The sequence below is a fragment of the Asterias amurensis genome, chromosome 8 (assembly GCF_032118995.1).
Source record: "Asterias amurensis chromosome 8, ASM3211899v1".
Lineage (NCBI taxonomy): Eukaryota > Metazoa > Echinodermata > Asteroidea > Forcipulatida > Asteriidae > Asterias > Asterias amurensis.
Window position 1 is genome coordinate 1,692,853 of NC_092655.1, and position 23,812 is coordinate 1,716,664.

The window sequence follows — 23,812 nt, forward strand, 5'->3', positions numbered from 1 at the left end:
TATTTACATCGGTTTATAGAAGTCCGTAAACTTACATGAACGAGCGCGTAGACCAGTCCCTTAAACTCAGAGCCAATACCGCAAAACTCTTTTACGTCTTACCATAGGCAACGATTGCAATATATAAAACGATATTAAATTGAATTCCACATCAAAGTACTACAATTTAAATACCAGTATTAAAACAATATTGCTAAAAAAAATCAGAAAGTTAAAATTACGAATTTATGTCAACCGTTGATCTCATTCCTCCCGCATAGTTTTGCATGTCGTCAAATGTTGTCGTCACACACCAGTTGTTCTGTCCTTCGGGTGCGCCACATCCAGATTGCAATTGTTGTGGTAAACTTGTGTTCCCTCTCTAAATACCATTTGTGTGTTTAAATACAACACCCAAAGTTGCAGAAGTTAAAGAGAACCCGTGTTTAATTTCTTGGAGGGGATGGTGACTCTAATGAGAAGAGCCGATGTGGTTTCGACGTTTCAAACAGTCTACTTTGCTCGTCTTCAGGAATATAAAAGGAAAGGAGTTGAGGATAGTAACCCTTTTTGAAACATCGACATCACAAATCCGTTCTTTTGAGATAAAATGCTCCTCCTAAAAAAGTTGTATACATGGTTGTACCCGCAAGCTCACAGTTTTTCCTATCGTCCACAGAATGCAAAGCTTCAACGATCACTTGTTCTTAATACAGTTTATTAAACAAGCGATCTGTGTTCGACTTAATGTCCGACAACGTTTCTTGAACTCAGTTTGATCTTAATGGTTGTCGGACAATGCGGTTCAAAGTCGGATAACATTATTTGTCGGACATAAGGTTCCAAATTGTTTGAAAAATTGGTTCTTGTCGGATATATAATGCTCTGTACGAAAGGTCGATTGATAACTTTTGGCGCTAAAGGTCACTGTTATACTAGTCGGAGTTCGAGAAAGGTGTTTATCTTGTCCGGTTTCGATTGGTTCAAAGTGCGATGTGCGATATTTTACTAAAACATGAAGTGGATTCCCTTACGTTATATTAAACAAAATAGCTACAAAATACTTCCTAAAAATACTTCAAACTACGTTCTGAACCAAACTTCAACCGTATACGAAGTGCTAATCAAAACATCAAACACAAAAAAAGTTAAATGGTCAAACCTGTCCAGATATGTCGTCTAACTGCATGACACAGTTGACATTGTAGCTCGGTCGCCCATTCCCCTCGTCGAAATCCACCTTCGAATCTTTGCTCATGGTCGGCGGGGAAAACAAATCCACGGTGGTTCAGTAGGTATAATTGTATTTTGCACAACTATTTGCACAACTACCGTATGCCGACTTGGCTCAATCAAACCATTCAACGTTCGGACGGGATCGGTGGTTAAAGCCAGTAAAACACTCAACAGCGCTTGATCACTTAGTCAAACGGAGTTGACTTCGAACCGTAGCTGATGGAAATGTGTACATGAAGTTAAACACAAACAGCATATAGCTGCGCTTGAGTTTTCTTTATACGACACACGCTCACTCTCGCCCTTGACCTTGCTCCCTGGATCAAGCCAAACTCACCAACTTGCCCGTAGGAGCTCCCTCGACAGTGATGGGATAACACGAGAAATGAAAAAAATGCCCAGTAGTCCGTTTTTTTATGAGCAGTTCATTTTGACAAGTAGTATTTAGTGTGTATTGCCCCTGGTGTACTTGAAGACTCGTAAACAAGACGTGCTGACAGTTCGGTCTGCCACCAGCGGACGGTAGCGTGGTACAAATAAACAGTAAAGCCGCGTGCTGTTCTAACGAGTATTAAAACAAAATCGTACCCATACAATCGCAACCCGATTACGCACTGCGCTTCTTTTTACGCACTGCGGACTTTGAGAAACGGATCCGTTGGATGTGACGCAGTGAAAACGCGAGAGCGTAGTAAATGTCTTCTTTGGCGTTTTTACTACTGCGAGTGTTCCACTAGTACAATAGATTAGGACTGATTACAAAACCATGAATTTTCTTCTTAGAAAATTATAGTCTCTGTATGGTTGAATGACGAGACATGCGAAAATAGACCACTTTAGTGCCCACCCGTTGATCACTCAATGTGCGCAATACAAGTGTCTTTTATTTGTTGCAGGGGGAAGGAAAAGTTGTAAAGTGCTTTAACAACCATTGTCTTTTTGTTTGATGTGACGTAAATATTAATGCAAAAGTTGATGTAATGACTTGACGAGGCTGGACTATTGTTATGGTCTAATGGTTGTATACGAACTACACAGCAGGCTAGCACTTTCCTGATTTCAAGATTTTCTCAAGAACTTTTTTGCCTTGTAATAAGTAAAGCAGTAACTAGAGAAACAAGCAAATCCATATTGTGTCCAAACCTGTTGTTTTGTATTTCTGATGATAATATAATATAATAATAATATTGAAGTATTATATAGCGCACGTACCAACACAAGCTACTGCGCTTAGTATAATATAAATTTTTCTCAAAGATAGGATAGAAGTTAATAATTCTGAGACCCAATTTGATGCATAAAGTTGGTATTGTTATTTTATGAAAGGTTCATGGTCTAGACTATAACCCGGGCAACGCATGCCATTTTCATGAGGTTTCCACATTCATCGAATCTCATCCCTAATAGTTGAGCTAATCCTAGCTAGTGGCCATGGGCGCCCAAACATGCCTTGGAAACGTCAGCCTTTTATCGCGTCTAAATCCTAAGACTCAACCATGCCGCAAGTCTCACTAACTAATATTATTGAATCCCAAACTACTAGTGCTTAAATAACGTGGTCAAATAAAGCATCATGAGTTGGTTGATTTCCAACCTGTACTCGTTCATTTTGCGCGTATTAAAGGGAAGGTACACATAATTTTGGTAATTGCCAAAGACCTGTCTTCCCACTTGGTGTATCCCAACATAGGCATAAAATAACAAGCCTGTGAAAAATCATTGCGAGAAAATGATGAGAGAAAAAAACACCATTGCACAGTGGTATAAGACCCAGACATCAGGTCCGATTTTTTTTTCTGAGATAACTACATATCTTTGGTGACTTGAACAAGAAGAACTAACTTGTTGAAGAATTGTTATTTTTTTGAAATTTATTACCCTGGTTTTTTAAGGAATTGTAGTTCGTATATTGTGACATATGTTTATATTCAGCAAAAATCACAAACCCGTATGTTAAAAAAAATACCTGGGTAGGCATATACAAATTGTTTGAGAAAACAAAATATTGTTTTTAAATTACATGTATAAGTGACCTTTCGCACTGTAGAAAATTTAATACGGACCGAAGTTTTGATGATACGGCAAAAATGCTTTGAAATCTTCGACTAAAATGTCAAAAAATGCTACTTATAAAAAAAAATACCGCCACACATCTTTAAAATAAGCCATTAAGGGCCTGGACGAAATGCTGAAAATATGTAATAGATTAGTAAAGTAACCATTCGTTGTGGCTAGAAATTCACGGTAAATTAGCGAAAATGAGTTTTTACTCCTGAAAATAAGAATTTTCAAAAAAAGCAATTGTTTACATCGCAAAATTAAGGAAAATAAACAAAAATCAAAACGTTGGATATTTTCCCAATCGGCCACCAACGGCCAACATTTTTTTTGGTATTTGTTTCCATAAAATGATAGAGTGACTACTTAGCTTTGAAAATAAAATAGCGCCGAAATCCCGCAAGATCGCCTTCACTCCCAAAAACTAAGTTTTCAGAATGCTGTTTTTAACCAAAACGACGTGTACATTAACATTACACACAGAAGATATAGCGCCCTCTGTTGACTTCAAAACCACATCATAAAAATTTTCACAATAATTCGTGAATCACGACACGGATCGATAAATTGTGGATGATTTTAATGGACAACACGTTTTATCTACCTAAAGATGACATTGAGACATGCTTGAGATGTTATAAAGGTATTTTGACCGATTATTGTACAAAAACGTGTCGATGTCGGGGTCACATAGGGTTTTAAACCACTGTGCATTGTTGGACGGATATGTGTGCTTTCAAGGACGAATAAAAAACTTCTGGCTAGAAGTCTTTGATTATATTATTAGTGAGAAATCACTTCTTTCTCAAAATCTATGCTACTTCAGAGGGAGTCGTTTCTCACAATGTTTTATATCAACAGCTCTCCAATGCTCATTTTAATACCTAGTGAGTTTCTAAGTTAATATTTGTTGTGAGTAACTACCAAACGTAACTACCAAACGTGTACCTTCCCTTAAAAACGTCATTTGCCACACACTCTCTTAAATATGTCTTTATATATTTCACTATTTGAAGAGATTGACAAACTGTGAATGTGTACACTTGGGACACTCAACATGAATCCGATTTAGTGAGCGTAACAATGATTCTACTGTTATGACGGCGCCCCACAGTCACACCATTTTCTTAAACGTTTCTACCTTTAGGATGTTTGATCCCGGTATAGTCAATGTTAGGAAATCTTCCAATTCTCCATGTTATAATATTTACAAGGCAATGGAAATTATTTTGAACGGATAAACAGAACAGAACTACAATATTATTGATAAAGGTTAAATTTTTCGTAAACGGGAGAGATAACTTGGGGTTATAAGATCTAGGTCATGAATAGTCAAATACGCAAATGGTATTTCAGTCACTATGGACCCCTTTTATCAGGCGATGGGATCGAGCCAAACTACGAGTGAAAATAATAATAATGATTCACAGTATGTCACAAGAGGGCGGTATTTCAAATACTGATACGGGTAGTCCCGAATACACCACATGTTGTTCAGTATTGGTGTATACAGATAATCCTTATCGTTCATCTGTTGGACAAAAGCCCTCCCCCTTAAACTTCCATTTGCTTCTCTCTGAAGCCACTGTTGTCCATAGCCGTGCCCATGTGGAGCGCGTCCGTCATACCTCTGTATTTTCTTTTGCCATCTTCTCTTTCCATTGCATGTTCATGACTGTTGTTTTCACCGTGTCCACTTTTGGCGTCATTCACAGGGGGACATTTAACGAGACTGGGAGGCAGTGTGCCCCTTTAAACCAAAGATCCAGGGTTCTTTTAAAATGTTCTCACGCGCTAAGCACAACTGAAATGACATCAAGGAAGCTGATGACAGGGTCACGTTCGTAGCCGCAGCAATTCTTAAAGGCGCATTGTATATCATGGAAGAGCACATTAATTCCAAGGTCAAGTCTAGTTTTCTAGACAGTGCACTTGTTGTTACATTCATGCATAGTTAAGAATGTCACAGCAACTCTTAAAGGCGCAATGTATATATCGTTGAAGGGTAATTCTACGCTTATTCTCTAGATTTCTAGACAGTACATGCATAGAGAGTGAAAACATCTCCCTTGTAAATTTGATTGTTTGTAAACAAGCTTTATCCTCTGTAATTCTAAATATCTCACCGCTGCCAACAAACAAACATAAAAAAGGGGACGTGTGGTTGTTGTTTATACATCTTTTGAAACATTGTGATTACAATGTCGACCTACGCTATTTGCAAAGACAATTAATTTAATTCTGATTTGAGACTGTATTAACACAGTGAGAATCAATGACCCCCCTGCAGGATACAATTTCCAAACCATACTTCAACAATCCCAGAAAGACTGTCACAGACAAACAATTTAGAGGGTCTCCAAAATGTCAATGAGGCTCATCTTATTGATCCAGTCGATACTACTCGGGTGAATCTTGCACGTGTATACGCGCTGCCCACAACTGGGATGGGCAAACGTATCATGCACTGTTATTGGTTAAATAATGAGCAGTCCCATCATGCATCACACTCACACTGCACCATATTTCTAAGCACTGTACGCATGACGTACTTCCTGAACAAGAATCTATGCAAGCGATTAGCCCATCCCAGCAGTCCTGGATAGACTGGCCGCTGGGGCCGAGCGAAATTATAGGTCTTCATTGAGGGCCCAGTGAGGGCGCTGTTTGGATCTTGTGACGTGACTCGTGACTAAACTAAAATACATAATAGATGACGCTACTTGGACCGAACTCGGCTCAAGACGTTGTGACCATGGGTTTGGTCCAATCGTTTCTACCTCCATGGTCCAATGTAAGAAATTCGTATGTGCCATCCAGGCCGATCCTGGGCAGCTTGAACAGCTTGATTGATCGTGTTGTAGGCCTATGGCGTTGAGATCGTCTATAAACTGTGATGTGTAGGTGCAGCGGATGCTCCCACCACCCTGTCGAAAGGGTTCAATGGCTGGTTTTGTGGATTTAAAAAGGTAGACAGAGGCAAATCAGGTCTCCGAAGAGCACACATGCTCCAAGCCTTGTAAAATACATAGCAAACGTGACTGTGTATCAAATATATAAGGTCCTGGCGTCATGTGATTAATGCTAAAATGATCAACTGTTGTTGACTACTAGCTTCAGACATTTCGAGTAGTCCCGGTTGATGCCACTGTTGCTTTATAGTCCATCATTGTGCGTTGCACAGCGACAATCAAACACATCAAGCGAGTCCATGAAACATTAACGAAAACATAACAACATGAGAATTCTCCGAATGAAACCTCAAAGATAGACACGAGTGCAGATAACAGACTTGCTTTAAAGTCTGAGGTCGAGGTTATCACTCATTATCAGCCATGCAAAACGCATTATGCCTCAACTGGCGTGTGACAACAAAGTTTGATCACTGACTTGGAACCAAGTCAAGAATAAAGATGCAATAACAACGTTTTGAAATCTCACCATTTCAAAGTACCATCTTGAGTGAAATGTGCTGAAGACATTACCTCTTTCCCTATGAGTTGTTCCTTTAAATTGTAACCTTTGCATATTTTTGCCCAAAAGCCAAAACTTGGCCATCTTATACAGGGTGTCGTGGCTGAGCGGATAAGAGCACCGAACTCAAACTCTGGTGCTTCTATTCAGTAGAGTGTGGGTTTGAGTCCCGGTCGTGACACTTGTGTCCCTGAGCAAGACACTTAACTATAATTGCTTCTCTCCACCCAGGGGTAAATGGGTACCTATGAGGGCAGAGATGGTTCTTGTGATTGATTTAGCCGAGTAGCACATATTAATGTTGCACAGGCTGTATACTCCCCACCAGGGAGCTGAGGTGGTTTAAGGAGTGATTTAAGACCCAGTGACCAGGGGTTAATAATGTTGAAGTGCTGTGGGACTCCCTCCGGTAGTGAAAAGCGCTATATAAAAACGAGTTATTATTATTATACGAATGTGCGTAGGGCTCGGGCTACATCTCATACATGCGTTCGTCACTTCTAGATTAGACACCTGCAACGCCCTTCTTGCGAACCTCCCGGCAAACGACATCAATAAGTTGCAACGCATCCAGAACATCGCAGCAAGAATAACTGAACGAGCTACTTCCCGGACCTCCACCACATCCATTATCCAGTCTACACTGGCTTCCCATAAACAAGCGGACACAATTCAAAGTACTACTCCTAACCTTCAAAGCACTCCACGGCAGGCACCACAGTATATCTCTGCACTCCTCCACCCATACGCCCCATCCCGCTCCCTACGATCCCAGTCCCAGAAACTTCTCCAAGTCCCAAGAGCACACTCACACAACACTATGGTCAACGCGCCTTCAGTATTTCAGCACCAACCCTGTGGAATCAACTCCCATCCAACATCCGTACTGCACCAACCCTGGACACTTTCAAGAAACTTCTAAAACCCAACTATTTAAGAACTAATTTTGTCTTGTTTTCCCCCCTTACATAGGGGTAATGATTCAATTCCATATTTTGTATAAGTATGTGTATTTTTTCTGTTAATTATGTTTATATTTCTGTTGTAATTGTAGTTTGTTTTGTAAAGCGCATAGAGATGTTTATTCATATTATGCGCTATATAAATGTAGTTTATTATTATTATTTAGGGGCCGCACATACGGATGTCGCCGTCGGCTTTTTATATCGGCCTTTTTGTGCCACATCTCCCTTAATACTTTAAAGTTTTACTACACCCAAAACCTCTAAACGCCCTCGGCACGAACACGACCCATCCACTTTAACATTATTGACTTGCGTGTCCACAATCCATAAACCATCACTACACCCGAACTTGTGCTAATGTAATACCGTGCATCAGATAACAGTATGCAAAGATTTGTTTAATGGTGATCAAAACAAATCAGAGTTTGCCCTATAAAACGTTTTCAGTGACTTTTAGACAGGGGAACCAATTGCTTGTCAAAATACACCGGACATTATTGGTAATTAGTCCAAATGTTGCTGAGCATAACAAACTTACTTGGTTATGAGCAATGGAGAGCTGTTGCTAGTATGAATCATTGTGAGAAGCGGCTCCCTCTGAGGTAAAGGTAGTCTTTGAGATAAGGGGTAATTTCTCACTCAAATATTTAAAGACCTCAGCTTAAGCCCCTTTTTATGTATTTGTCAGCTGAAAGCACACAAATTGTGCATCAATGTTGTTGGTTTTTCTTTCATTGTTTTCTTGCAACTTCGACGACCAATTTTTGAGCCCAAATTTTTCACAGTTATTGCTTGCATAGTTGGGATACACCCAGTGAGAATAATGGTCCTTGACAATTTAGGTGTCAAACGTTCCTTTGTAAGTTCACCAGCTTTTTCACTGATCCTTAATTTTGGGTTTTCTTTCATGCAACTGTGCGACTTCGAAATAGTGTGAACCATCAGTGTCAAACATGTACCAGTGGGAGCTCAATGAGCCAGTAGAACTATATAGTAGGACAGAATTTGGACTGTTCCTCTGATGTAAAGCTTGCACTTGCTAAATGATAATTGCATATGTACATGGATGCCCTTGACACCAGAGTTCACACGGAAGCAAAGGGAACGATAACGTTATGATATCTTGGCCATTAACTCAATAGGAATTGCAATATGGTGCAACCTTGTGCAACCAAAGTTTTTTTAAAGGCATTGGTAACTACTCAAAATAATTATTAGCATAAAACCTTACTTGGTAACGAGTAATGGAGAGCTGTGATAGTATAAACGAATTTGATTTTGAGAGCTCAGAATTAGATTTTGAGGTCTCGAAATCAAGCACCTGAAAGCACATACCTTTGGGTGACCGTGGTGCAACAAGGGTGTTTTTTCTTTCATTAATATCTCGCAACTTCGACGACCAATTGAGCTCAAATTTTCACAAGTTTGTTATTTTATGCATATATTGAGATACACCAATAGAGAGGACTGGTCTTTGACAATTACTAACAGTGGCCAGTGTCTTTAAAACTCATGCGACTCACATACCATAGCACAGACAAACAAGTACACTAAAAACTTGACTGGAGGCATTATTTTAAGAATAAAGTCTGCTTTTTGTCCTGTCTTAGTTCACAGTAGAATGCAAGTTTGGTTAACCTTGCAATCTGCACGCTGTATTGTTTAGTGATTTATACTCGGCACTACTCTCTAAATAACTAAACAGTATACAAGTACAAGTAAATAAACGCAGGCGGCTATACTTACAACTGCACATGGCCTGTGATCTAGATAGTTCTGTTTGAGTTCGTCTTCACGTAATGGCGAGAATTCTGTCGTTAAATCCAAGCTTTCTCCTACACGCTCATTCGGGACACTTCTCATGCTGTTCATTCTTCAGCCGTGAGACACAACCCAAGGCTGCAACTGGTCTGAAAAAAAAGAAAATCCTGAGTGTTTCTGAACGCACACTCCACACTTGATAGTGTTGTTGTTGTCTTCGTCAGCGATTACTGGGTGAACTTGTTTCGGGGTCAGAAAGCTTTATGCGGACTGTTACGCTTCCAGCCCGGTATGTCAGCATGAATTGCTCGCAGTATGGGGTTGTAGAGCTCATTTCACACAGCTCACTCAGCGAAGACACCGTCCCAAGTTGTTACACTTTTGCCCGCACTATTATAATAAAGTACTGTACCTTTTTCTCAGTGGTAGCTTCAACGGTTACGCGTAGCGTTAGTCCTACACAAGTTATGGATACCGTAGAGTAAGGATGTGTTATGTCAGCCACCCCGGCCCCATCTATCACTCTATGTGGATACAGAGCGAGCAGCTCCATCTAAAGTAGATGCCGAGTGCCTTTTGGAACTACGAATGGTATTAGATATCCACAACCAGGCTCCATGTTTTGTAGGTGGGGTGATATGAACTGGCCATTTACAGTACAGTCCCCCTTTCAGCATCGAGCTAATAGCAGCGCCGCTGAATTCGTGGAGAAGCAAGAGCCATGTTGTCTATGGTTCATTGAACCTGTATAGTGATTCGTACATGTACATTCTACATCCAAGATGTAATGTACATCACATTCGTCAATCCAAGCACGATCGACGACTGGCTGGCAAAATATCCATCGCAATGGGGGATTCTATTTAAAGAGTCGAACAAAAACCCCAATCATACATACACATACTGTACAGGAGGACCTCTGCTGAGGTGTCCGGTGTTGTGTTCCCGTAAAGGAAGTACCCCAGCACCACATCATGCATTCCAAGCTTGTTGCTTGGAGGAGCGGGTGGTGTATTTTCAATCTTCGAGCTACGGATGTCGTGTCAAATATCGGAAAGCGATGCTAAAGGTTTGATCGAACCGTAGATGAAGCTGAACACGAGGTTATTCAGTCTGGGTATTGAGGTAGAAATCTAACTCCATGGTCTGGGCATCGTGTTTTCCTTCATGAGCTGTTTCTCACAATGTTTTATACTATCAACAACTCTCCATTACCCGTTACCAAGTATGGTTTTATGCTAATAATTATTTTGAGTAATTACCAATAGTGTCCCCTGCCTCTTTAAGAAAGGACATGGTCTAAAGATACGTTCATGTTGATCTACTTACATGTGTACATAAACTACAGTGATTTGGGAAGTTGGCTAATAATTTCACAATTTTGACGGTATCTCCGAAAGGAATTGTAACTTGTACATACGAACATGATAACTGATTAAAACTCTCGTCAGATTGAGACCAATCAAGAAGGAATCTTGAAATTAAAGGACTTGGATTTAAACGGATTCTTAACAGAACACCGAGCACGTGCGATGGCAATTTAACTTCAAGGTCTGTTTGCCCCGGTGGTTCGTTGACACAACATACTTATTACAAAGTCCCATAAAACAGTCCTGTTGATAGTCAACCATATATCCAGGTCAATGAGTCTCTAATAATATTTAATTCAATTTTCTGGGACCACTTAAACAAAGAGAGATTAATAAATTAGAACTGTCAAGGACGGATCCACTGTACACACGCAGTGGAACAACTGCCACGTCCATAATGCAGGACGGCTTCTGCTGATCGGTTGGACATTGAAATGAATGTGTTCATTTTGTTTGGTGTTCAACCATGATGCTGGGTTCCACCAAGTTCATCGTGTCATGTTAAATTTATTTATACAAGAGCAGCGAATTCAAACTCTGGTGTTTCAGATCAGCAGAGTGTGGGTTCGAATCCCCAGCCGTGACACTTGTGTCCTTAAGCAAGACACCTAACCATTGCTTTATCCTTCGGATGGGACGTAAAGCCGTTGGTCCCATGTGGTATGTAACGCATGTAAAAGAACCCAGTGCACTTATCGAACAGAGAAGGGGTTCACCCCGGTGTTTCTGGTCCGATCGGTATTAAATTGTGCCACAGCACCTTGTAAAACATGATGGTGCTATCAGAATTTAATAGGTCTCATAATTCAAACGTAGTCCCACATCTTGCAGGAAACACTGTATAATACAGCGCCAGGAGCGTCACTGAGTGACGGACATGTGCGCTATATAAGAAGCCACAATTATTATTATTATTATTACTATTATTATGGAGCGCAGTTGGAATTCATGTATGCTACATGAAGTAATTTTGTATGCCTTTATTTATTTATGTCGCATCCCGTAATAGTTCGCAGTAAAGTGCAAATCGGTCACCTGTCCAACTCATCAGCAGCTGAAGCTACCAGTAACGGCACATCGCTAGACCTTCCCATCAGTTTAGGGTCACGGACCTCTGTAAACCTGGCAAAAGGATGTACCATATTGATGTAAGCTTCGGGCGAAGTGATCATCGAAGTAGTCCAGTCGTGTGAACCATTAGAAAGGAAATTCTCTGTGTGTGTGTGTGTGTGAACATACCTCCAATAACTTGTTTTAAAACAGGGTGGTTTTGTATTTTGCAGGTCATTTTCTGGCAAGATGTACACTGTTCGTTTAGTGAAAACTTTTACATTTCAAATGAAAATTAGTACATGCAATTGAGATCTAAGCCAAATTTCATAAAGCTGCTAACAAGCACACTAAGCTGTAATACAAAACATGTTTTGCTCATAAAAAAAATATCTTATCAGCATATTTCACTCGTGAAAGTGACTGGTTGATTCATTTAACTGTGTTCCTGCAGGAACTTGGGTGATGTTTTCTGTAAAGGCAGCTCTTAATTATCCAATTTATACGAAAGTGTAAACACAACACATAAATCCACTGCAATTGATTTATTGCGGCATACTAAAACAGAAATTGTTAACAAACACAATAAGGGAAACAGTATGATCAATACGTAATGATGAAGAACGTTTTAAAATAAAGTGTCTTAGCACTGTACACAGAAGTTTGGGTCTTTAATTTAACATGTTTTTGCTAAAGTTCTGGCACAGAGCAAATAACACTGTTTACGCTGTAAGAAAACCCACTATAACGGTACCACAGTTGTGTAAACATAGGCCATGTCACCCGTGGCATCACCTGTTTACAAATTATTAAAAGCCAGAGGAGCTTCCTTTTTGCAGATGCGAATTGTTGACAGCTCAAAATTGACGAAAAACATCAAATCTTACAGTATGGCAAAACTTACTTCGCCAAATCCTCGAAAGAGGGCGGCAAACAAACGAAGATCCGGGTTCTGAGAGTCAATATATAATGGGTGCGTTCGTTTAGCTTCCCTGGGTCGACCCCGGATTGCTCACTCGGGTGAGCCCCTGACAAGAGCTAATCGAAAGATCCCACTAGCCCTCTCGTGGTGACGGCATGCACCTCGGGTCACCCCCAAATGACCCACTCCACAAGCAGTGCACTGGGGGCTGACCCAGGTGAGCCCCCTCAAAGCTATTCGAACGTACCGGGGCAGACCGGGGTCGACCCAGGGAAGCTAAACGAACGCACCCAATGCAAAGTTAGCTTCAATCTTTCCTGCAGCAAGGTTCGAAATGCAATCATTGTTTTAGCATGAGTCGAATACGTTGCCACAGTCGACGCCGCAGCGACAGGCCGCCAAGCAACAGTTGTGCCTGCCTGCATCAATGAAGGGCCGCAATGCAATACGTGTTAAGCACAAGTCGAAGACGCAGCCGCACGAAGCCGTAGCCACAGTTAAAGCCTTAAAATTGTACACAGTCATTGACTAATATTGTTCCCGGTTGGGGTGGGCAAACCCGTTCATTTCTGAGTAACACAACCAAGAATCCGAAGTTTCCGATAAGTTTTGTCCGGGGTCGAGTTAAAAAAAAAGAAATGACTTCAGTACGAGACATGCGTAAACTCCCGGGTCAACTGACCCAGTTGTTAGGGTCAGGCTGACTTGGAAAGTGGTTATCAAGTGGAACCTTATCGTACATTCTTAGTCATTTTGAAGAAGAACAAAATTCATTTTGACAAAGATTTAGGGTCACACTGACTGAGCAATAGGTCAGGCCCCCACAGTGCCCGGATTCGGCACAATGCCGACACCAAAGTTTTTTAGTGCAACCATTATACAACACAGTCTAACGTGAAACACATCTGGTATTCTACAACACCAAGCGTACTTGAAGACGATTAAAATACAAGTGATTCACACAAGAGGGCGCTCCGCACTATCGTAGCACATAACTCAACAGCGACAGAATCAGACCCCAAATCTCGTGCCGAATAAAAGGTCCCAACTTTAAAAGCTGCAACTCAAAGATTTCAAGGTTCAGTGGTTCGTTTATATAAACTGTTCACTTTATGTGCATTTCGAAACTGTGGCATTTTATTGTGCTAGTGGGGGACAGACTACTTGGAGTTATTGCCGTATGTTCAGCCAAAAGGGTTTGTGTTTAAGGACGTGATCACAGAATTGTCCTTCGTACCGTATAGTATCTACCACAGTGTGTGTCATGTCTCATATGGTAATAATTGGCTGAAGGAAATTGAGCGGAAAGAGGGCACCATCAGGCGAAATGTCGTTCCTTTATCGCACGACCACAACCCTGCTGGTTTTATACGGTCAGTTGAGGACTTCGACGCCCCTTTTTATTCCCTGAATTCGAACACACCTTTTTACAGGTACTCCCTATATGAGTTTATATTAGAAACAAGTGTAAATAGATATAACGATCTTTTGTGCATCTTAAGTTCAGTTAAACGGTACCAGCTAAATAAACCATGCGATTAACCAAATCACATAGAGTGCTCGTTAACATTTACAAAGAATATAATATAATTGTGTAATATACAACGTGCATAGATCTGATATTTTGAGCCAAAATGTTCTTTGTATAGTTCTTTGTATAGTTCTTTGCATAAATGTTCTTTATAATCTTCCAGATATCTTGCTGACAGCTGACAGTCTGTGCTGGTTTTGCTATGGTAAAACCTTTGGCTTAATACTTGGGAGCTGGGAACTAGTCTCATTTTTTACATTTTTACAACACATATTCTTTATGTAAAAAAAGCCGTTGTGCTGATGTTTGTGTCCTGTTTAAAGATTTTGTGGGGAAAAAAAAGAAAGAAAAAAAAACTCCCGTACTTAATGTTGTTATTATTTGGTGTATTTTTTATTTTAGATAACAACTGAAGCAGGCCTGACATTGATAACCCTACGCATATCAGGACTTGGCTTCGAAGCAACAGTAGCAGGTTCTGCCATAGTTATTGTATTGACTCTCCACTCACAAAGCTCAACATCCTTCTCGAGTATGATGGCGTGCAGTTTGGGCATGTAGACACAGCACAGCGTCAGGAACGAATTCAGCAAGATGGCGATACAGAATGTGGCCACCTTCTGCAGTGTATACATAGCGGTGATGTAGACTGGCACTGCCGCCATGCCGAACACCAGCGTGGAGTAGACACTAATAGCGATGAATTTAGACTCGTTGAAGTTACTTGGTACCCGGCGGGCCTTGAATGCGTAATAGCAACATGCCAGGATGAGAACGAGGTTGTAGGTTGAGGATACGAGGAAGCCGTAGCCGAACGCGCAGTAAGCTTCAACGTAATTGGTTGGAGGAGAGAAAAACAGCTTGGCTGGTCTGGAGGGATGGATCAGGGTACCAATGATGGACATAAAGACCTACAAAAGGTAAACAAAAATCTTTTGTTTCAGAAAACTTTTTAATGAAAAATCTGAAAGCTTGCCCCTGCGTGCGATAATTGTTATTGTCGGCCACAGACAAGGAATAACGGTCGGTTAAAGCCATTGGACACTTTCGGTAAACAGTATTGTCTAAGTCCCACACTTCGTGTATCACAACTTATATATAAAATAACAATCCTGTGGAAATTTAGGCTCAATCGGACATCGGAGTCGGGAGAAAATAACGGGAAAACCCACTCCTGTTTTCGCGCGTTTCGCCGTGTCAAAACATGTGTTTATAACAAATCCGTAATTCTCGCTAACGAGAATTTATATTGTTTTACCGTTTTCTCAAAAAGTAAAGCATTTTATGTACTAATATTTCAAGAGAAGTCTTTCACCATTACCTTCTGTAAACCCTGTAAATTATTTGTAAATCTGTGAACTTTTTTTTTTCTGTACCGAAAGGGTCCAATGGCTTTAAGCTTGCTAAACTTGAGTGTCGTGGCGATGCGTTAAATTTTACAAGCTCAGGTGTTTCTGACCAATAGAGTGTGGGTAACCGTCTTAACATAAAAATAATAACAACAATTTCTTATATAGCGCATTTCACAATCAACCGTATCAATGCGCTTTACATTAGTCCCCTGGCCATTGGGCCAATAACATCCCTTAATAATCTTTCTCAGCTCCCTGGGGAGTATACAGCCCCGAGCTGCCGTGGCACTCCGAAGGCTTTTTCATTCACAATATCAACCTCTACCCTCGCAGGTACCCATTTATACCCCTGGGTGAAGAGAAGCAATTATAGTAAAGTATCTTGCTCAAGGACACAAGTGTCACGACCGGGATTCGAACCCACACATTGGGAAGTAAGGGCCATCGGTCCCGTGTGTTGCTACATTTTTTCGCCAAGAGAAGAGGTTGGCCCGGTGTTTTCTAGCATGGTTGGCTACATATTGTTTCACAGCCAAGCATCTATAGTTACATGAAATGCTATGTGATGTGTCGTATAATCTTACATAGCTCTTCGCATTTGTTGTAAATGCTGGTGTGATAAGCACCTTAAAAACTGCACACAATGTTATCAAAAGAAAACAACTTTGTTTCCTTAAAAAAAAAAAGCATAACCTTTTGTTCTTGTCTAAAGAACAATCAATTATTCAACCACGGTAAAAGCAAATTTTAAATGATGAGAATATGAAAATAACTGAAAGATATAAAATACCCCTTGTTCAAATGAATCCTTGACCGGAGTAAAGTGAATTACAGAGGCAAGCAATCAATTTGATTTGAGCTGGTCGGAGACTTAATTGAAGAAAAAAAAATACAAAACGCACTATGTCGTTTCATGGACATTGTGTTGTAATATGATTGTGGTGCTGGGAACGCGAAATCACAGCATTGCTATTTTCCCTCTCTACTATTTAATACACGTTGAATTAACAGCATCATTTCTGGGAGAAGAAATTCTTATTTCTCTGGAATAACAATACATGTTTTCATGTCTTCATAAGCATTATTTGTATCACATTACACAATTATTTATGAGTAGCAGTTTAATTTTTTATCGTAGATCCCAGTGGTTGGGCAATATATCCCGTCCACTTTTTATATGTTTATATGTTTAATATATATATATATATTTTTTTTTACTGCAGCATATTTTTTTATTTTTTAAGTAATATTAGTTTTGAGGTATTTTCTTCTCTTGCTTGCTTCCAAATAATTAAAATAAATCAAATAAATAAACAAATGCTTGCTTGCTTTTGCTTGCTCTGCTTTCTCCTACTTGTTTGCGTGCTTGCTTTCTTGCTTGCTTGTTAGTAGTTGTTTCCATTTGTTTTTACGTTTTATAATGAAATCATTGGTTCGAATCCCACCCGAGTCGTTTGCTTGTAAATGTTTGCTATCATCGAACTCGGAAAAAGTACTAAGTACACAGTGCTTAATACACATTTGGTTTAGGATTAAAGAATATATAAGACTAACATTAAACGGGAAGACTTACCACCACAACCAGTACAATAAGCACGATGACGACCTGCGATCGTGAACCGATGAACCGGGGACATTTTTTAGACTTCTTTGCCGCCTCAAAGATCCTGAAGATTCGGTTTACCTTCAGAAGTGTGGGTGCGTACGTCAGTGTGATGCACAGAGAGACAATCATCTCAGATGTTATACATGAAACATCCGTCGGTGGTACCAGGAGGGGGAAAGGGGCAAGGAAGGCTAGGGTGAGGCCTAGGATGTTGATGCTGCTCAGCTCTCGACTAGCTGCTTTGATGAGAGAGTTGTTGCGATGGTAGATTAGACCAGAAGCTGCCAACCCAGAGAGGATCAACCCAAAGCACGACATGATGAGGATGAAGATTACCACAGGATCGTTCCAGTTTGGAGGAGTGGGGACGATTATGAGACACTCCTTGAAGCTGACATCAGGCCATCTTTCCTTCGGGCAGGGTTCACACTCAGAACCCATGACGCGGGCGTTACTGGGACACTGCCGGCACCCGTAGCAACACTTCTGCTGCAGGGGTACCTCAACGTACCCAGGCTGGCATACCTCACGACAGAGCGAGACCGGTGGGCTCTGCGTGCCCCAGGCCAACTCAACTGCCGAGGAATTGATTCGCAGAGGAGCCTCAGTGGAACTGACCCAAGATCCGATCTGGACGAGCCCGTGCTCTCCACGGTGACCGAAGACCTGGTAATTCCCACCCGGGTTGCCGTTTGAATCGAAGGCGATGTGGTTGTTGAGACCCTGGAAACTTAAGTTATGTAAGTACGGGATCAACTCGTGTCCAGAGATGAACGGAGTCAACTCACGGCAGCTGATGCTGTTGTTGCAGCGGTCTTGGAGCAAGTCGTGTAGAGCATAGGCAAAGGCGTAGATAGCATCAACCATAGTGCTGTCGTTATTATCAATCGGTATCATACAGTTACTGATATTAGAGCAATCCTTAGACTGCATCCACTCATCTTTGTACTCCTGGAACCAGGGGTTGAATGGGTCCTCCTTGAGCTGTGTATTGCTGTAATACTCCGGAAAGCCAGGGATCTCCTGGTAGTTAAGATTGACAAATACGGAACCGCGTAATAACGAGTTCAAGGTATTCCTTGCCCAGCCACCCGTCCCGTCACTGCCGACGAAAATGATGTTGTTGGGGCTTCCTTCTCGCTTCGCGTTTAAGTCAAGGATTCTGCCTGCCACCGTGCTGTACGTAATCAAAACCACCACCTTGGCACTTGGAAATGTCTCCAGATTCAGTACGGCCTCTTCCATTTCCGACTCGGGTGCCTCCGGTCGGACCGGCACAGAAAACGCCACACAGATATCATGCTTTGTCACTAGGTCAAGCACAGCTTGGGCACCGTGGATCCCATAGCTGTTTAGCTGAAAGTACATCCCGATGTATTTCCAGCCAAAGTGCAGAAGGATGTCCACGATGGCAGTAGCTTGGAGACTGTCGGCTGGGACAGTGCGGGCAAAGTACGGGAATCGAGACTTGACGCTGAGTTCATTGCTAGTGGCATAGCCGGAGATCATCGGGATGCGATACAGACTAGCCGCTAGCGAGGCCGGTATGGTAGTGAAACTTGACGTCCCACCGATGATGCAGAGGAGTTTACCGCGCTGTGGTGAGGTGATCCGTTTGAACTCGACGTCATCTTGGGGTACCTCCGCGGTGCTAGCCAGTGCGAGAGCTGACCACATTGCCACGGTCTCGGAGAAACAGCTATCACGAATATCAAACCCGATGGTGACATTTGGCAGTAGATCTTGCCGTGCGTTTATTTGCTCTATCGCGTACATATGCAAGGCGGTGCGCTCTAAAGACGACCTGCTTAGCAGGCCGCTGCACGGCAACCCGCTAACCCAGCCATGAATTGGGTAAAGTCCACCTAGGATCACATCGCCAGAGCGGGAGAAACTCAACATAGCAGTAGCCGGTATTTCACCTGCACTGATACCGGCTAGGTTCCTCAAAACAAACAAGAGTACCAACATCATCGCTGGCTATTGTCAAAGACCTTCACTGCTTTAGAGATGATATTCAGCTTTCCTCACAAATCAACTCGTCCACCAAACTCCGTCTTCCTCTAAGAACAGACGGCTTTGTTTATACACACACATGTGTGTTTAGTTTCTGCAAAAATGTCTGTTGCAAGTCAAGAGTCTGACTTCCCATCACTACAGGACACTGCGATCGTCAAAGTCATTCACTGCTTTAGAGATAATATTCAGCTTTCTTCACAAATCAACTCGTCCACCAAACTCCGTCTTCCTCTTAGAGCAGACAGCTGTGTTTATACACACACATGTGTGTTAAGTTTCTGCAAAAATGTCTCTTGCAAGTCAAGAGTCCGACTTCCCATCACAACAGGACACTGCTATTGACAAAGTCATTCACTTTGTAAGTGATGATTTTCAGCTTTCTTCATATATCAACTCTTCTGTAAATCTTCGTCTTCCTCTACACCTGTGTGTTTGGTTACTGCATACGTATAACTCTTCCAAGTCAAGTGTCTGACTTTCGATCACTTCAGGACGCTGTCAAGTCATCTTATGCAAGGTTGCATTTTAAATTGCTTCTTAAAATTACACTCACTTCCTATACAGAATCGTTGAGAATAAATCTGCTCATGCGCACATTTGTCTCAAGACTGATGATGCTGACTGAAAACAACAAATTACGGATCCTTTAGCGAATAGTTGTGTACAATATATCGTTTCGTCGCCATGGTTGAACAGAGTATGGGGAAAACAGCAAATGACATTAGGCGATAATCTTGAAGATTTAATGGCAATTATCTTCCGATCAGACAAACCACGGATCGCAGAATGTACTTTGATTAAGTTTAGCAAGCAATATTGGTTTGTGTTGAACAGTGACGTTGGTTTCTACATGGGATTCGAGTCTTTGATCGGAACTCGCTGATTCAAGTATAAAGTGCAATTCAAATAAACAGTGCGTTTCTTTTAAAGGGGAGACATCCATAATTTTGTTAAAAGTTTGCAATCAGGGTGTCATTGACCAGAATCGGAGAGAAACTTGTACTTTCTGTTGTGTTTTTGCACTTTTCGTCCCTTTCCTTTTAGAGAGTAGTTGTACACTGCAAAAACTGGGATGTTAAAATTGACACCCTGTGTTTTCACATACAGATACCGAAAACAGAGTTTTAAAAACGCCATAAGGTGTTTTATAACACTCCTTTCCTGCAACACAGTTACACTGGTGTTATTTTAACACCCTATGATGTTTGATTCTCTCTGTGTGTATTATTATAATGTTACTTTTAACACCCCAGTTTTTGCAGTGTAATGTGTACGCGAGGTCAACTATTTTAGTACGAACTGACTGCAGTGTATCTTGAGGGAACGAAATTATTTTTTTAGAGGGAACGAGGTGATTTTTTTCCCCGTTGGTCCGTTGGGCTTTTTGGTATGACAAGAAAAGCAATTCTTTGCTTTTCAAAATGTAACTAAGGCATTTGGGGATATAGTCTTTATTTCTCGCCAAAATGAAGTTTCTTTGTATCTTCCCTGTTGTATATTCTGGTCGCAGTTAAATTGTCATGGCACAAGTATAAAACTGCATGCTATTTCTGATAGAAAGTTAAGCGTTAGGTCACTGACAATGCACTCTCAATCGTTCATCTCTTGGTCTGAAGTTCGCGTCACACCAATCAGGTAAATAACATATAAAATTGCTCAAGTTGCTGGAAATGTCAGCGAAGCGAAGACACGGCAGATTGCCATTGCACAGGTATAAAAGTGCATGCTATTTCTGATAGAAAGTTAAGCGTTAGGTCACTGACAATGCACTCTCAATCGTTCATCTCTTGGTCTGAAGTTCGCGTCAAACCAATCACTGATACAGGTAAATAACATATATAAAATTGCTCAAGTTGCTGGAAATGTCAGCGAAGCGAAGACACAATCAAAGATTTGTAAACAGTGAGACTTACATAGCGTGCATTATATATGAGTTCGGGTTGGTTGAGTTATACTGCTTTGCAATTTAAAGGAACACGTTGCCTTGGATCGGTCGAGTTGTCTTTGAAAAGCGTTTGTAACCGTTTTTTATAAAATGCATATGGGTAGAAAGATGTTGTAAAAGTAGAATACAATGATCCACACAAACATGCCTCGAAATTGCGTGGTTTTCCTTTTACCTCGTCGACTAACACGTCGGCCATTTATGGGGGTCAAAATTTTGACTCCCATAAATGGCCGACCATGTTAGTTCGCACAGTAGAAGGAAAACCACGCAATTTCGAGGCAAACTTGTGTGGATCATTGTATTCTACTTTTAAAACATCTTTCCAACCATATGCATTTTATAAAAACGGTTACAAACGCTTTTGTTTTGACCAACTCGTCCGATCCAAGGCAACGTGTTCCTTTAAGACACTGGACACATTTGGTAATTGTCAAAGACCAGTCTTCTCACTTGGTGTATCTCAACATACGCACAATAACAAACCTGTTAAAATTTGAACTCAAGTGGTCAACGAAGTTTTTTGTGGTTTTTTTTTAAATGACGTTCAGTAAACAGCCGTCTCTACACAGCCATGAACGCCCCCTTCGAACCCCTCCTATAAAAATCCAAACTGTTTTATGATTAAAACAAAAGTTGATGTGACCGGGTTACTTCATTGTCAATTGGTTCAAACTCTATAGTAGGTGTGCAAACTGTACGTGGAAGTACTTGAAACTTTGAAAACATGGTTAGATTACAATGCTATCAACAAAATAACAATCAAAGGGCACAACCTCTTCAGTTTATCTTAAACTAATTAAATTTGTAAACATATTTGCAGATCCAGCTTTTTCTATAAAATAGGACACACATTTGCCAGTCAGTAATGGTCCGTATACACATGTTGGTGAATTATCATCTATACGAAAGTACAACTTTAACTCATACTGTAATGGATGTTTAAACTGGTCAGTGCTGTTGTTGTTGTTGTTGTTGTTTTAGGGTTTGTTGTGCTGCTGTTGTTTTTATTTTAAAAGCAAGAAATTCGGAAATAGAACAAGATTAAACTCTTAGGCATCACTTTATTGTAGCACATCCATTTGCGTATTTGAGGACCACTATAGTGAACCAAACACTGGGGAATATATAACGAAAGGTTAGGCCTCATTCATAAATAGTGTTGTAATGCCACAACTTATGTATGTAAAACACTGAGATTTGAAGGTCGTAGCTTGTAGGGATTGTTGGAAACAGGGTCCAAATATTGCGCCCCTGTGGTTGTTGAATTTCATCCTGGAGCATTTCATGTACACTAGTCCCCGCTGTCCTGTTTGTGCCCTATTTCGTGTTTTTCCTATTTTATGGTCACGTAGGTTTTTTTTTCGTTGGTTACCGATATCAACAAACGGTGATTTTTCAACTGTATTTTTCTCTGGACTTTGACACCGGTAATATTATCATTGGGGGATTGCTTCTGACCTGTACGTTTAAGTCAGGGAGCTTGCGTTGCAACCCATATGAACACAATTTCTCCCGATTCTGTGTCAAAATCTGAAAACTCTACTTCTAATCACTGGTCTCGCGAGGAGGACAATCTCGTATTGTTAACCACGCTTGATTAAGAGAAGCCAAAGCCCTTTCGAAGAGTATTATTCCCAATACATACGACCGCAAACCGATTGTGTTTCAAACTTCCAAATTGCATTAATTAACCTCCAAATTAAATACGTGGGCCGTCGCCACAGGCATGCTGAAGTAGATGAGTGTCCATTCCCCGAATGCTACACTATTATGACACACCTGCAGTATCATAACCAGCGGGAATGTGTAAGGGCGGACACCCCCCCCCCCCTAATTCTTTCCAGACCCTTCCCCAAAATGAGATCGAAAACGAATGCACAAAATGAATGTTTAGAGACATGCAGGCCTAAGTTGGTAAAACACACAAAACAATCTGTTGTTCGGTTAAATTATAGCATATAGAGCTGGTCCTTGCTCTGTGATTATAGCACGACTCAAAAACGTCACCATACAGTCAAAACGTATGTGAGCTCCAAACTAATATGGGGGTGATTTTCTTTCTAGATTATAGAACCATACATTGTTGTGAAACTATGGACCCGGCCTCGCACGTGCAATAGGTGACGCCATAATGAGCTTGAAGTACTCTTACAAACAACACATTATTGGTTATAAACTGAAGTTCAAGCACTTCGTCTAAACATCACTTATCGCTTAACAAAGGTCAACTTAAATGGTGGAACTCTCTATTCGTGTTGGTAGGGAACCAATCGGTCAAAATGGTATTCTCAAACACCAGGTCGGGGTGTTTAAATGCTGCATGCTTCCGTCAGATTGCTTGTAAGAACGCGCTATATAAACTAATGGTTAAGTGTATGTGATATTACTTTGCTTATTTAAGGCTACCAAATACAGCACTTTATTGCAGCAATTCACAGGTTGGTATAAACAGACCCTACCTGTAGCACTAATAAAACATTCCAAACAAAAATGCCAGGTGATTGCAGCAGCATTCCACTTGAAAAAACAAACCACAACCAA

At 40.9% G+C, this 23,812-nt stretch overlaps 2 protein-coding genes across 5 annotated transcripts in view; both read right to left on the reverse strand.

Annotated features, from left to right (window-relative positions):
* The window catches only part of LOC139940389 (solute carrier family 28 member 3-like), a 30,678-nt gene extending 20,005 nt beyond the window's left edge, over positions 1-10,673 (reverse strand). Inside the window, exons 1-2 of one of the 4 annotated variants that reach the window (XM_071936614.1) lie at positions 9,886-10,673; positions 9,459-9,617 (exon numbers count right to left, since the gene is read on the reverse strand). In XM_071936614.1, the coding sequence (XP_071792715.1) occupies positions 9,459-9,584 (126 nt within the window). In that variant the 5' untranslated portion in view covers positions 9,585-9,617; positions 9,886-10,673. Of the gene's footprint in view, positions 1-1,141; positions 1,684-9,458 lie in introns of those variants that run through there. The other 3 variants (XM_071936613.1, XM_071936612.1, XM_071936615.1) reach the window with 3 other exon arrangements.
* A 4,071-nt stretch (positions 10,674-14,744) lies between these two features.
* LOC139940803 (metabotropic glutamate receptor-like) lies at positions 14,745-19,338 on the reverse strand. Its single transcript, XM_071937184.1, has 2 exons — positions 17,272-19,338; positions 14,745-15,257 (listed from the first exon to the last, which is right to left on the reverse strand). The coding sequence occupies exons 1-2, from the start codon at positions 19,276-19,278 to the stop codon at positions 14,745-14,747; spliced, it is 2,520 nt and encodes an 839-aa protein (XP_071793285.1). The 5' UTR covers positions 19,279-19,338.
* Between the last annotated feature and the right edge of the window lie 4,474 nt (positions 19,339-23,812).

What these genes read in the sequence shown, in the direction of transcription:
- LOC139940803 (XM_071937184.1), bottom strand. Translation starts at nt 19,278, where the DNA reads ATGATGTTGGTACTCTTGTTTGTTTTGAGGAACCTAGCCGGTATCAGT. An exon ending in TTATTGTACTGGTTGTGGTG is followed by an intron (nt 15,258 to 17,271) that starts GTAAGTCTTCCC and finishes TACCTTTTGTAG; the next exon opens with GTCTTTATGTCCATCATTGG.